General features: G+C 36.2%; 1 protein-coding gene across 2 annotated transcripts in view; it reads right to left on the bottom strand.

Annotated features, from left to right (window-relative positions):
- Positions 1–14615, bottom strand: part of Calcrl (calcitonin receptor-like) — a 94780-nt gene that overhangs the window by 37051 nt on the left and 43114 nt on the right. For both annotated transcript variants that reach the window (XM_006499918.4, NM_018782.2), the window contains 7 exons: positions 9289–9369; positions 8673–8807; positions 7619–7705; positions 5578–5707; positions 2731–2841; positions 2354–2466; positions 871–962 (listed from right to left, as the gene is read on the bottom strand). In XM_006499918.4, the coding sequence (XP_006499981.1) occupies positions 871–962; positions 2354–2466; positions 2731–2841; positions 5578–5707; positions 7619–7669 (497 nt within the window). In that variant the 5' untranslated portion in view covers positions 7670–7705; positions 8673–8807; positions 9289–9369. The remainder of the gene's footprint in view (positions 1–870; positions 963–2353; positions 2467–2730; positions 2842–5577; positions 5708–7618; positions 7706–8672; positions 8808–9288; positions 9370–14615) is intronic.

A 14615-nucleotide genomic window follows, 5' to 3' on the forward strand; every position in this document is an offset into this window, starting at 1 on the left:
ACATCTGCACAACTCATTGAACATAGACAAGTCAATATAGTGCCTACAGAGAACCTTCATCCCTATGTTCTGGGATCTTTGGCATAGGAAAGCATTCAGCATGTCACAAAAAGAGAAAATTAAACACTTGACTGACAATGGTATCCCTGCCTGCACAGCGTACTAGTGCAAGGTGGCATGAAGACTGTGGGCGTAACCAACCAATATCTGATTTGACCTAAGGCCCACTCCATGAGGTGCAGCCCATATATGACATTGCACAAATGACCAAGAACCTGAGAGTAGATAGCCCAGGGACCGAAGGCAAAACCAAATGTTCTTAAAACTGTTCTTCACATAAAAAGTAGCAATAATGACTCCTAATGACATTCTGCAATACACATAGGTCAGTGCCTTGTTCCGCCATTATCAGAGAAGCTTCTGCCTGCAGCAGATGGGGACAAATATAAGACCCACAGCCAGACATTATGCAAAGAATGAAAACTTGGAACACTAAGCCATAAATGGGATGTCTCTATCACATCCCTCCCTTCAGGGCTCAGAAAACTCTAGGTAAGAAGAAGCTAAAAGAAAGAGCCAGAGGTGATGGGGCATACCAAGAAAACAAGGCCCTCTAAATCAACATGATCAAAGCACATACTTTAATTTTATATGCCTAATAATTTTATAGAATTAGGATTAAGATAGTCCATTTGCACCCTGCCTATTTCATGAAACTAAAATAAAATAAAAAATACCCCAATTTACTTTAAGTATTAAACTTAATATTATTACTTATATTTTATATATATTGTCCTCACATGAGCTCACTATAAACATAATCTGAATTCACCACAGTTGTCAAATTAAAAAAGATTTAAATGTACTTACTTGAAGTAAAAAAATATGATGAGAGAGATGATCAGAGATGCAATAGATAATCCATGTCCAATTATAGTTAGGTAGAACAGATTCAGGGCTGTCTATAATTGTGTGGTAAGAAAAAAAAATGGAATGAACCCTGTATCTAAAAATCTACATATATATTAGATAAAATTCAAATTAATAGATTCTACTTTTAAAAGCACATGGAGAGAGATTTACAAACACTTGCTTGAAAACCAATAAATATTTTAAAATATGTAGATGAAAAATATCTACACAAATTTGCTAAATGTTATTAAAAACTTATAAGCCACATATTCTCTTATTTAAGGAATTAGAAGTCACATTGAATCTTTAAGATAATGCATTTATTGATCTAGTTTATACTGTATAGCATTATATATTCAAAATCGAATAATACTCAGTGGTTTAGTTTACTCAAAATTAAATACCTGATAAGGCTTTCTTTACCTATTGAGGTTTTGCTATTTCTTTTCACAAATTTGAGGCTCAGAGACAGATCTTGATATGGAAATTTAAAAGATCCTTTGATCTATATAATGTATTTTAACATTCAATTAGTTTTTGCTTTCTTTCTTTCTTTTTCTATTTTCTTTTAACATACCATTTATAGAGATTTTGTTTAATTGGTTGTTTGCTTGCTTGCTTGCCTGCTTGGTAGGTTAGGTGTTTGGTTGGTTGGGTTTGGGTTTGGGTTTGGGTTTGGGTTTGGGTTTGGGTTTGGGTTTGGGTTTGGGTTTGGGTTTGGGTTTGGGTTGGTAACTTAAACACCTCTAAATAGGCAGAGCATACATGATATATAACACAGTGACAGCTTGTGGTTTGAGTGATTGCACTATCCTGGCCTCTGGAAGAAAGTACACTTATCTCGTTTAGCACAAGAGGGTTTTCTTATCCGTGGCCATGGGGCAGATAAAGTGCCAAACAGGAAGCACATGTCACTGTTCACACTTTCAATCATACACACACACAACTGCAAATACATAAAAATATCGCAATCACGCTTTCCTCTGTGACCGTTGTCCTTAGCCATGGCTTTAAGTTTCAACACAGGAACAAGAGTGAGAGTGTCCTGCACAGCCAGTTAGACTGAGGAGCAGGGGGAGGTTTAAATCCCACTGAGCATATCCTGTTCGCCTAAGAACAATTTTTGAGGTAATTCTAGAATTTCACTAGAAATGAGAGTTTTCCCTTATATTACACTTTTAAGATATATTTTCTTTGGAAAATCAGAATCCACCCTGATTCTGAGGCATTGACTTATAAATGCACAGTTATCTAACAGGGTTACTTTCCTAGTGTAATGACAGCATTAATAGCAGTTTTTCCACAGGTTCTTTTTCATTATTCTTCTCAAATGATATTAGGAAACAGTTTTACTGTGGAATGGAACACTGCATTTTTTCTAGTACTGCATTGCTCTGATTTTAAAATGTAAGTCCAATTTCAACTCACGCTGGTTACATACCTTCACTTTCTCATGCGTGCTGTTATTACACAGGGTGTAGTTGGTCCATGTTCTATTACTATCCGGATGCCGAAACCAGTGTCCATCTTGGTCACAGATCTTTGTAACCTTCTCTTTAATAATAAAAAAATAAAATAAAAAGAGTTAAATAAACTTATAGTTTCTGTTCAATTTCCCCCCCTTTGGTTAAAGGAATTCAGTAGTAGAGAGTTAAAAGTAACATAGTTATATACTGCAATCTTTTGAGGCTATTTTGTGACAAGTTCCAAATGCATTTAATAACATGTCTTTAATATTTAATAACACTTATAAATATTAAATAACAATGTTAACTTTACAGATTTCAGTAAGATCTGTAATTAAATTCTGGTCTCTACCTGAAGGATCAAAATCCTGAAAATAGTCAGGGCAGTACTGCATTGATTCCGTCCCTGCTGCAACGTCATTCCAGCATAGCCATCCGTCCCAGGTCCTATTGCAGTAAAGGCCTGAGAGAGGAAATAAAAATGAAGGGTCAGCAAGTCTCTGTGGCTACTCATGAGTCAACTTTTTTGTTGTTGTTGTTTTGTTTTGTTTTTTGTTTTTTGAGACAGGTTTTCTCTGTATAGCCCTGGCTGTCCTGGAACTCACTTTGTAGACCAGGCTGGCCTTGAACTCAGAAATCCACCTGCCTCTGCCTCCCCAGTGCTGGGATTAAAGGCGTGCACCACCACGCCCGGCTAAGGAAGGCTTCTCAGTGCCTTGCTGGAAAGAAGTCTCCTGGAAATGAAGGTGTATAAAAGCCACAGTTGCTTGATTTGTGTCACTAAGTAATCACTACAGCAACTATTAAGGATTATTATCAATGGTATTCAAACCAAACTTAGATATGACTCTGCATAAATATTAGATTCAGTTTAATTTCTTCGAAGCAATTGTTCAATAAATCAGGCTATCCTTGGTGATTGTATTTAACCATGAGGCAGTGGTCAATTAGTGTCCCTGTATTAAATTTTTTAAACCAAAAGGTAAAGCATATTTTATTTAGAAACTATATTCTTTCCTCCCTCCCTCCCTCCCTCTCTCTCTCTCTCTCTCTCTCTCTCTCTCTCTCTCTCTCTCTCTCGTTTGTTTGTTTTGTTTTGCTTTTTCAAGACAGGGTTTCTTTGTGTAGCCCTGGCTGCCGTGGAGTTTCCTCTGTAGAGCAGGCTGGCCTTAAACTCACAGATCAACCTGCCTTTGCCTTCCAAGTTCTCAGACTAAAAGTGCTCACCACCACCGCAGGCCAGAAACTGTATTTTTAAGGAAAATATTTGAGCATTTACTAAAACAAATACCTTCTAGTCAACATTACTATTTTAACATTCAAACATGATCATTCTTTGTTTCAATCAATGTAAGGATAAAGAGGCTTTTGCAATATATTATATATTACATATTATAAGATATGCATAATAAAAGATATGTATATCAAAACAGCATCAATGTTCTAAAAATATCTAATCAAAAATTATAACAATCTCTAAGTCATCAAAATTAAGTTGAACATTGACTTTTACATGAAATATTTGGGTTTTCTTTCTTTGTTTGTTTGTTTTGAGACAGGGTTTCTCTGTGTAGCCCTGGCTGTCCTGGAACTCACTCTGTAAACCAGGCTGGCCTCGAACTCAGAAATCTGCCTGCCTCTGCCTCCCGAGTGCTGGGATTAAAGGCATGTGCCACCACGCCCGGCTTTAAAATGTGTAGCACAAGCTGGCCTCCTGCCTCTGCCTCCTTCAGCAAATCCTACCGGCGTGCGCCACCACAACCGGCGAAATATTTGTTAATAATCATGTGTCTATACAACAATCTTGTGACCATTTTAGCCCCAAAAGAGCCATAACAATTCTGGTATCTGAAAACCCTAAATAATTACAAACCTTTAAAAAGCAACTAAAACAACCACAGCTTTCTTTCCTGTCATCTTAAATAAATTTAAAATGTTTCCTATCATACATGGCCTGTAAAATAATTGTGATCTATAGAAGAATACTTGTATTTCTTTAGAAATTATATTATTCATGTCCAAGTTGCCATTAGAAAAGTCTGTGTGTGAAACACTTGAACATGGGTAGCGTGATGCATCACAATGTCTCTTTTTTTAACTGGGTTCTGTGGTTTCAGAGTGAGATAGATATCTTTAAGATAGATTTCAGACACACAAAGTATTTTTGAAAGGTAATTTAGTCTCAAGTATTTTTTTTACAAATTGCAAAATGCATTGTAAGGTTCTGAGATAAAATAAACAGTGATCCTGAACTTTTACCACAGAATTGTTTTATTGTAAAAATATTTTCCTATTGCTCAACATTATTTTTTAGTACTTAAGCCTTTATCTAGATCATTTGCAAAGAGTTAGTTCACTAGTTTTAAAATAATAATATCAAATAAAATGATGCCAGCTAACATAGAATTGGTATGCAGTCACATTCAAGTTTTATTAAACAAAGTATTTTATAAAAAGATAAATTTATAAGTTACATGAACTGATGGTCAATAGTTATTGACTTGTCTTATTTTAAATATATTAATATCTGTTAGTATTTTGAATAGTTTTACCCCTTCTAAAGGATCATTCTGAAAACTTCAGTGGATGAAGTATTTTGTTAGATTTTACTAAAAAGAATAAGTTGAGCTGGGCAGTTGTGGCGCCCACCATTAATCACAGAACTTGGGAGGCAGAGGCAGGTGTATTTCTGAGTTCAAGGCTAGCCTGGTCTACAGAGAGAGTTCCAGGACAGCCAAGGCTACACAGAGAAACCCTGTCTCAAAAACAACAAAACAAAAACATTTTATGAACAAAATCGCTCCCATTAACTATGGTTTTGTCATTTGGTTTTTTAATCTCACTTTAAAAAATTTTTCTAGCCAGGCAGTGGTGGCACCCGCCTTTAATCCTAGCACTTGGAAGGCAGAGGCAGGTGGATTTCTGAGTTCAAGGCCAGCCTGGTCTACAGAGAGAGTTCTAGGACAGCCAGGGCTCCACAGAGAAACCCTGTCTCGAGAAACAAAAAACAAAAAACAAAAAACAAAAAAAAGAATAAGTTGGATCATGTCATAAAACACATTTCACAAATGCATAATAAAATTTGTACATAAACCAGAAAACAAGCAACTAATTAATTTTTATTAGTAGACGTAAGAACCTGCACAGATAGCTTTCTTTTAATTACATGTTAGGTACATCTAGTGTTAGTTGCAGCTACCTTCTGCTTGTTGAATGGGGTCCTGCATGATCTTCTGGTAACATTCATATTGAGCCGTCATGATCTTGTTTCTAGTGACTCCCAAGTCTGTTTGGTTCACGCCTTCTTCCGACTCTGCTGAGATGAGAGCCTGAGGGAATAAAACAACAACGGCTTTAGAATGGTGGAATGGTTAGATTTCTTGCTGGTGGAAAACAGCAAGAGCAGAGGTGCTTGGATACAAAATGACTCTCCTAAGGAAACCCCCAATGCATTGTGTCTGCCAATTTCCTTAGTCTAAACTCTTACTGTGTCCAGTTTCAAACACCCTTCAGGGTGCTGCAGATGTCAGCACCGAGAGGCTCAGTTGGCTCCCAAAGTCTGTGGTACTTGACTGACAACAACACAGCCTAAACATTTGTTCTAAAACACAAACAGTTGTATCTAGAATCCCTTGGTGGTTTATCTGCTCTTTCAATGTCGATAAACTATGCACCACTACTTCCAGCAGCAAATGACATCCAGATACCAGGGAGTACTGGCCACATGGAAAATAATCAAACTTTGTACATTTGCAATGTCAAAATAATAATTTTTGCCACCTCACTGGGTGGCATCACATTGCCTGATTAGCAATAATACAGACGTATTTCCTGGTAGGCTTGAATTTCCTGAGAGGCTTAGAAAGCAGTCACCCTGTGAAGTAATAAATGAAATTCGAGAACATCAAAACTATTTTTAAGTCATTTGAATTTATTCTTTAATGTTGTGGCTTGAACCTAGTGCCTCATGTAGGCTAAGCAAACATTTTGCCTATCCCAGGACAATATTAGAAAAAAATGCACATAAAACCATTTTTTCTGAGAAAGTTTTGATAGAAACTAAGCAAAGTAATAATAATTCCAAATATATTTGCACACTGTCCATGAATGGATTCAAGAGAAGGGGTCACGGTTCCTTATATTACACTGTGCTGTATTAACTGGTGAACTACTACAGTGTTGTCTGCAGAGAACTCATGGTGACCCATGTAGCTTGCTGGCACACTTAACAGGTGCCATTAGCAGAAGAAACAGTTCTGTCTTTTGAAGTCTAGTCAGTTACCCAAGATAACATCTTATATGTGCAGACATTGGACAGCTTCTAGACTCGAAGGTGTTTTCCAGTGCGTATACTCTCAGAAATATGATATTGGCGGGGTTTTTTTTCTCATTTAAGTTTTCAGTACTTTTTAAATTTTCCTTTGTTTGAGTCCTTCTGAGGGTTTTGCTTGGAAACACCACAGGAAAGTTAGTTGCTGGCACAGAATTAGATGAGAGTGTGTCTCTGGGTTTCTTCTATGTATAAAGAGAAGAGCAATATTGATTGCTTTAATTCAATGCAGAGAAAAAGATGAAGAGAAACAAAACTACAAATAAGAAGTAACTATGAAGCGGGTAGCTCTTTGGGCTTTGTTAATCCTCTGGCTTCACATCTCTGGCACATGCATGTAAAGGTGCACATGGATGCGTGCACACATATGGAGACATATTTGCCCAAAATTTAGCATCAAAATCTATTTGAATGAGTGATTTATTAATGAATGAGTAAACCAATATAAAACGCAGTACGTCTCCTAGTTATTTTTAATTGATAAATGCCAATCAATTGGTAGATCAAAATAAAAATTTTAAAGACTAGAATATGATTTTTTCAAAGATAATTCTGAATCTATGTGTTTCTGTAAACATATTTTATGTGCTGTGTATATTTGTACTACTATAAAGCATCATTCCAGTATTTTTCCAACTTTATCACTTTTGAGTTTTGCATATTTGAATCCACTGATATCCCAACCTCCTTCCAAGGACCCAACAAACCATATTGGTTAAAAAGTTCAAAGTATAAAAAAAATACTAAAAGGAAGTGGATTATTGCCGTATTAATTGGATATAAAAAATGAAATCAACTTACTCATCAACAACTACTTTAGCTTGTCCTTATTAACTTTTACCAATAAGATGCATGTTGTAAATAAAACATAGTCATAACTAATGAATAAATATGTAGGGTGAGTACTTACCATATTAAGAGGCAAGAGAACCAGAAAACATAGTATATGCTTTTTATCCATTATTAGAGTCCAAATGAAATGTGCTGTATGTTCAAGCTATAACAAAAATGAAATAAATAAAGTTCAATACTCATGAAACTAACATATGCTTCAAAAGAAAATATCTGTTATAATTCTACCCGAATTCTAAAACAGATTTTGAATCACCTAGGAGACACATCTGTGAGGAATTATGCATATTAAGTTAGTCTCTGGGCATGACTGTGAGGGATCATCTTACTGGGTTAGTTGATATGGGAAGACCTTCACAACTGTGGACAGTAGCATTCTGTGGCCTGGGATCATGAACTCATTAAAGAAGAAAAAGTAAGCAGAATGGGAGCAGCCATTGCAGCCCGCTTCTTGTAGGCCCAGAGTGACCACATGGTCCAAGTCTGTACTGTGCTTGCTTTCTTTGACAACCTGACCTAAACCTTTAAACTGTGAGCAAAGATAAATCCTCTTTACATTTGTTTCCTCATAGGTATTTTGTTAAAATGATAAGAAAAGTAATTAATACAGAAATTAATCAGAAAATAAAAAGATTCTCAAAGTCTTCTACATTGTGGAAATAAAGCTCTGGGGTTGAACAGTAACATGCATATGTTAATCTAATATTAGATCACATTCTAAGCTGGTAAAAAATGGCCTCTCAAACACCATCTGCCAGCTGAATACTAAGAAACAGACTCTGTGGAACTGATGTCCCTAAAGCCTGCTTTCTAACACACTAGTTTTCTCGTGGTTGCCATGATATAGCCACTGAACATAATACACATTTAAATTGATATGTAGCAATATCAATTTTAAAGGAAACCAAAAAACTCTTCAGTAGATATTTACCACTGAACAATGAACTTGGATTGAATTCTGTCAGAAAACAAAGCATAGCTATTTTCAGAATAAAATTAGGAAGCCCCTTTCCACGTGACCCCAGGTCTTCTGCTTTTTTGTGACATATATTGAGAGCGCTCCGTCACTCTTGTGATTGAATATGCTCCGCTGGTTGCCCGCTGTGACTCACCTAGGTAGCTGCTGCAGCTGTTCTTGTCAATCATAAGCAATTTTCTGATTTCTCTTCTATCCGTATTGTTTCTCTTCTATCAATAAGCAACCTGTGACCTTGGATTTGTTTTTTAATATCTTAAGAAAAGTATACCTGAAAATCAGGAAGGATTCTATTAATCTTACATCTTAAAAAATAGTGCTAGATTGAAAAATGTGAAGCAAATTTTCTGCAGTTTAGTAACTAACAAATTGATTATTTTCCCTGGGACTAAGCCACCAACCAAAGAAAACACATGGTGGGACTCATGGCTCCAGCTGCATATGTAGCAGAGGATGATCTAGTTGGTCATCAATGGGAGGAGAGGCCCTTGGTCCTGTGAAGGTTCTATGCCCCAGTCTAGGGGAATGCCAGGGCCAGGAAGCAGGAATGGGTGGGTTGGTGAGCAGGGGGAGGGGAGAACAGGTAGGGGTAGGGGGTTTTTGGAGGGGAAACCAGGAAAGGGGATAATATTTGAACTGTAAATAAAGAAAATATCTAATAATAAAAAATTTAAATGAATAAAAAAATTTTAATGATATTTTAGTTGTTAATTAGATTTCACCCCTGGAAAATCTAATTTCCAAATACTTACATACACAATTGTCTCCAGACTCAAATCACATTTTCTCCTGAATATTGTCTTCAAGAATTTCTTAATTACAAGGGTCATGACCTAAAATATGGATAGATTTAAAATAATTTAATATGATGTTAACAAGACATAATTATTTCCATAGGAAACCGAAATTTTCTAAGCAATACCTCTACTAAAATTAGACATTCTTGAGTTATTCTAATTTTTAATGAACTACAGAAGTGATACTGAGAAACATAATCTTTAACCTGACTTTTAGAACCTCATCCCCACCCCTGAAACCAGGAAGGATACACATACTTATTTTATCTATCCCTGTATTTTATTTTTAAACATGTTGATATTTGTAAAATAATTTAGTATGCATAACACTTAAATATACAGTAGATTTTTCCCAGTCCTGCTCAATTAGTAGCTCAGTAGCATTTACTTTATTTCTTTTTATAAAAAAAAATTATCAAGTATTGTTGATTTTCATAATAATGGATCCACGTGTTTGAATCAAATAGTACTTGATTCAAATGATTGTGTGATACAGCTGAGCTAATCTGTCCAGAAGTCAGAACTACTCGAGGCAGAAGAAACATGACTCACAAATTTATGACTGAGCATTGGACTAGAAAGTCTGGTTGCTGATGAGATTATTTTCTTCAGTCAATACGTTGCTTATACATTGAGTAGATGTTATTTTTCTTTTTCTTTATTTTTCCATTAATTAATTAATTAGTTAGTTAATTAATTAACTTTATGTCCTGATGAGAACTTCAGTTCCCTCCTCTCCTCACAGTCCCTCACTCTCACCCCCATCCTTCTATACCCTGCTCCCTTTCTCCACAGAGGAGAGGAGACCTTCCATGCATATTAACCCGCCTTGGCATATCAAATCTATCTGATTTTTCCCTTCTTAGTGAGAATAAAGCATCTTCCCTTGGGCCCTACCTGCTACTTAGCTTCTTTGGGTCTGTGGATTGTAGCATGGCTACCCTGAAATTTATGACTAATATCCACTTTTAAATGAGTATATATCATGTTTGTCTTTCTGGGTCTCAGTTCCACACTCAGGATGATCTTTTCTAGTTCCATCCATTTGCCTGTGGATTTCATGATGTCAATGTTTTTAATAGCTGAGTAATATTCCATTGTGCAAATGTACCATTTTTTTTGTTTATAATGTTTGAATATGTCAGTCACTACATGAAACTTTTCAATATAAATTATAGATTATAGAAAAATACAGTTGGCCTGGAATTTTCATATTTCCTGTGAGTAAGTAATTTTCAAAGTAGTTATATTTTCAAGGAAAATGTTTCAAGGCCTAGTGATGTATGCCTTTAATCCCAGGATTCTGGAGGCAGAGGCAGGCAGATTTCTCTGAGCTCAAGGCCAATGTGGTAACACTGGGAGTTTGAAGCCAAACAGAGCAGTGCAGTGAGACCCTGTCTGAAAAGAACATAATCAAAACATCTGTCTTGAACATGAATTTATGTGTTTTTTATTGGTTTGTTAATATATTTTCTTTAGGTAATTATGACTTGAGTAGATTTTTCTGTATTTCTTAATATCTTTGTGTGGTTTTTACAAGTGCTTTCAATCATTCTGCTGTAAAGTAATGGGTGTGGGTTTCTAAGCTTGTCAGTGAAGCTTCAAATATAATTCAGAACCAATAAAAAAATAAAATAAAATTTAAAAAACAGAAGAAAGCAGTTTTCTGGGGTGAGAGAGATACATGCATTGCATTAAAGGAAGACAAAGATTGCATGTAGGCTTTTCAAAGCTCTTCTTATCATGGCAATGATAACTTATTAGGATGTTGGTTAAGGAAGGTCGATTACAGCAGTATACTATCCGTCACAAAGTAACATGTTTCATCTGGAGCTGGGGACAGTACGGAGAACTCCAGGTTTCCTGGAATTGTTCGTGAGTTAATGATTCATTGGAGCCCAGGCAGTTTGACCTATGACCCACTTCCAGTCTTACTGTATTGCAGTTATTACCTGACATAAAAGCAAGATGTCAATACTTATGTGTTAGATTAATAGGAACCGAACTTTATAGATACTGTATACTATACTTGGGTGAATATATCTTTCTTACCTTTACCTCATTAGTTCAACCCGTGTCACATTACTAATAATGATTAATTTTACATCATTTTCTCATTCAAACTATGGAAAGACAATTCATTGCTCTGATTAATATTTAAATTGTAAGTAAAATTATAAGTAAACAAATTATAAGTAAAAATTATATTTGCAAGCCTCTATTTTTGGTGGTTACATAGTATCTGAAGTAATTAAGTATTAAAGAATCTTTTTCTAATAAAGTAAATAAATAAAAGGCCAGAAGCATGGCTGAGAATGTAAATCTGCTTCCCACCAAGACAAATGGCCTGATGACTTACAGGGAAAATGCAAGAATAAACCACTGCTAACAGTCCTCCAGTGTCTGTCCATATGTCATACAAGTGCCTCCCCCACCACAAAAACACACATACAAACGAATAGGCAATATAAAACACTAAATAAACGGTTACAGAGCTAATGCAAGAGCTATTTTCTACGACTGGCTACCCTCCATAAAAATATTAGCTCACAATTTTTTCTATTCATTCTCTGCTATCTCTAGTTTGCCTTTCAGTATAGCGTCCAGATGTAGCAAATTTCTGTGGAACCTCAAACTTGTTTGTTCTCAGACATCATACTACTTTTTATTCACCTAGGATAATTGGAACATTGAAGAATAGAACTGAATTATTTTATTTATATAAATTTAAAGTACTAGACCTACAAAAGGTCCTCTGAGATCAAAGTTTAATCTTTTTTTCAGCAATCTCTTGCTGTAGTGCATTCTTACTGTAAGTCTTCTATTCTCCTTTCTTTTGCTGATATGGCTCTTCAAAGACGGAACTTCTATCTGGGTCATCGGGGCACTTTCCTGACTGGAAGCTCATAAATGTTTACTGAATACATGAATAAATGAATGAATTAACCAACAAAATATTTTAGAAAAGCAAAGTTACTCTTAAGAATTTTTACCTTAAATAGCAATTATTATTTCTTATTTTAGAAAGCTTTTTATTGTGAGGTTATTCTAACGGTCTTCAACCTGTTCATATCTGATATGTGGCCTGATCAGATATCCTGCATCTCCGGTATTTACATTATGATTCACAACAGTAGCACAATTACAATTATGAAATAGCAATGACATAATTTTATAGTAAAGATTTGAGGTCACCAAAACATGAGGAACTGTATTAAAGGGTTGCAGCATTAGGACGGTTGAGAACTACTGATCTACATTGACAATGAAATTCTGATGATAAAATGCTCATACAAGCACCTCTACTTTTTTTACAAAATAAGATGATGAAAGCGATTTAGTCTTCAAAACTGCAGGTGCCAGGGGGTCGAACAAGCAGTAGTCCACTAAGTTTGGACTGCATCTAGATTAAGCAAATTTAAAACACTGGGAGCAGCCAGGTGAGGTGGCACACGCCTTTAATCCCAGTACTCAGGAGGCAGAGGCAGGCGAATTTCTGAGTTCAAAGGCAGCCTGGTCTACAAAGTGAGTTCCAGGACAGCCAGGGCTACACAGAGAAACACTGTCTTTAAAAAAAAAAAAAATAATAATAATAATAATAATAATAAATAATAATAATAAAACACTGGGAGCTATGTTTAAAACATAGTCCTCTGCCTGTATGTAAAAATATATATGAATCGGAATATAAATAAACATTATTCTGTTTGGGAAGCAGACTGGTTTAACAAAACAGTGCTTTGATGATTTCCACACACGGTGAGATTAAATTTCCTTCATTATGTCCTGGGTCTAAACCCTTCAAGGCAAAGTGCTTCAAAATCATGTTTGGAGATTCCCCAAACACAACATTCTACCCGACACTGCTCTTATTTTTGTTGTTATCTACTAGATTTCAGCCTCGGAGCTCTAAAAAGGCATCTTAGTGAGAGTTATCTGAGCAGTTGCCAAGTCATCTTGGCGGCAATAACCAAAGAATTAGTCTGCGAATAGCTCCACTTTCTAGCTTTCCGTCATCGCGCCGTCCTTAGTGATCTGGAAAACATGCTCCGAGGGAAAAGGCTGCGCTTTCCACTTGAGTGCCTCATTCAGTGGAGCAGGCAGATCAACCCCTGTCTCTGTCCAGATTACAGAAGCAAGTTTGTGTGATAATCATCCATCTCTTAGTGGACACTTGTTCTCTCCACAAGACTCAACCGTATCCAGTCTATGGGGTCATTTAACTCATGGCTGTCACCTGCTCTTACAAGCACTTCTCTGAGTGTCCCTGACAATGGTCACAAGCAATGGACTGGGGCAATGGAGCAATCGCTCCTTTTGCCCTGGATCTTTTAGGTTAGTCATAGATGGACCATGGGTGGGTAACTAGATAGCACCATGGCAACATAACTGAAAGTCAACCTAGATTGTGTCTCATATTGGTAGATGCAGTTGTTAAGATGATTCCAGGGGAAGTACACTGACTTGTATCCCTTTTTATGACATTGATTCTTCTCACACTTCTTCTGACTGATTATCCTGCAAGTGTTTGTTTACATCTAACCCATTTAAATGCATGTTTTTATTAAAATGCATTCCATATTAATCAACTAGTACTCTTAAGCAAGTGATCTTTCTGATCTTAACTTACTGGCAACTGAATGAGCCACTATGAAACACAGTAAGTAGTTTTCTTTCAAATTTGGGGATAGAGCAAGTCAGTGAAGGGGGTTCAGCGAAGCAGTGAAGGCTCTTCCTGAGTACAATCCCCACGTGTCCTGTGGCTTGTTTGAAAGACACTCATCAGGTTTGAAGAAGCTACCATTTACTCTCAACGGAGTCTGTAATCACAACGGCACTGGGAAGACTCCTGCACATTTTCCCCTTTTGGCTTACAGTCTCAAGGATTGTTTATGAATGATTCCTTTTCCCTTCTCAAAGTTAAAAGGGCTGGAAAATTTGGTTCTTTCAAAGCAGTCTTCCTTAAGTACAAGTAGAACAATACAATCCTGTTTCTAAATACTCTCCTCACTTGCCTCAGCAACCATCAAATTTTCAATTTATTTCATCCCAGAAAGAACTTTGAGAAACAAAAAGCGTCCTCAAATGCAGATATGTTTTAAAACCCGGATGTCTAGGGTTGAAGAGATTAGGTAAGTAATAGAGAGCTTGCAAGACAAGCTTGTGCAAGACACAGATTTGACTCTCAGTGCTAAATAAAAAAAAATAAATAAAAGCAGAAGTTACTTAAAACACAGCTGGCTAGCCAGTCACTACATTATATAATGTACCCTTCTGATTTT

Source organism: Mus musculus, chromosome 2 (genome assembly GCF_000001635.26).
Source record: "Mus musculus strain C57BL/6J chromosome 2, GRCm38.p6 C57BL/6J".
NCBI lineage: Eukaryota > Metazoa > Chordata > Mammalia > Rodentia > Muridae > Mus > Mus musculus.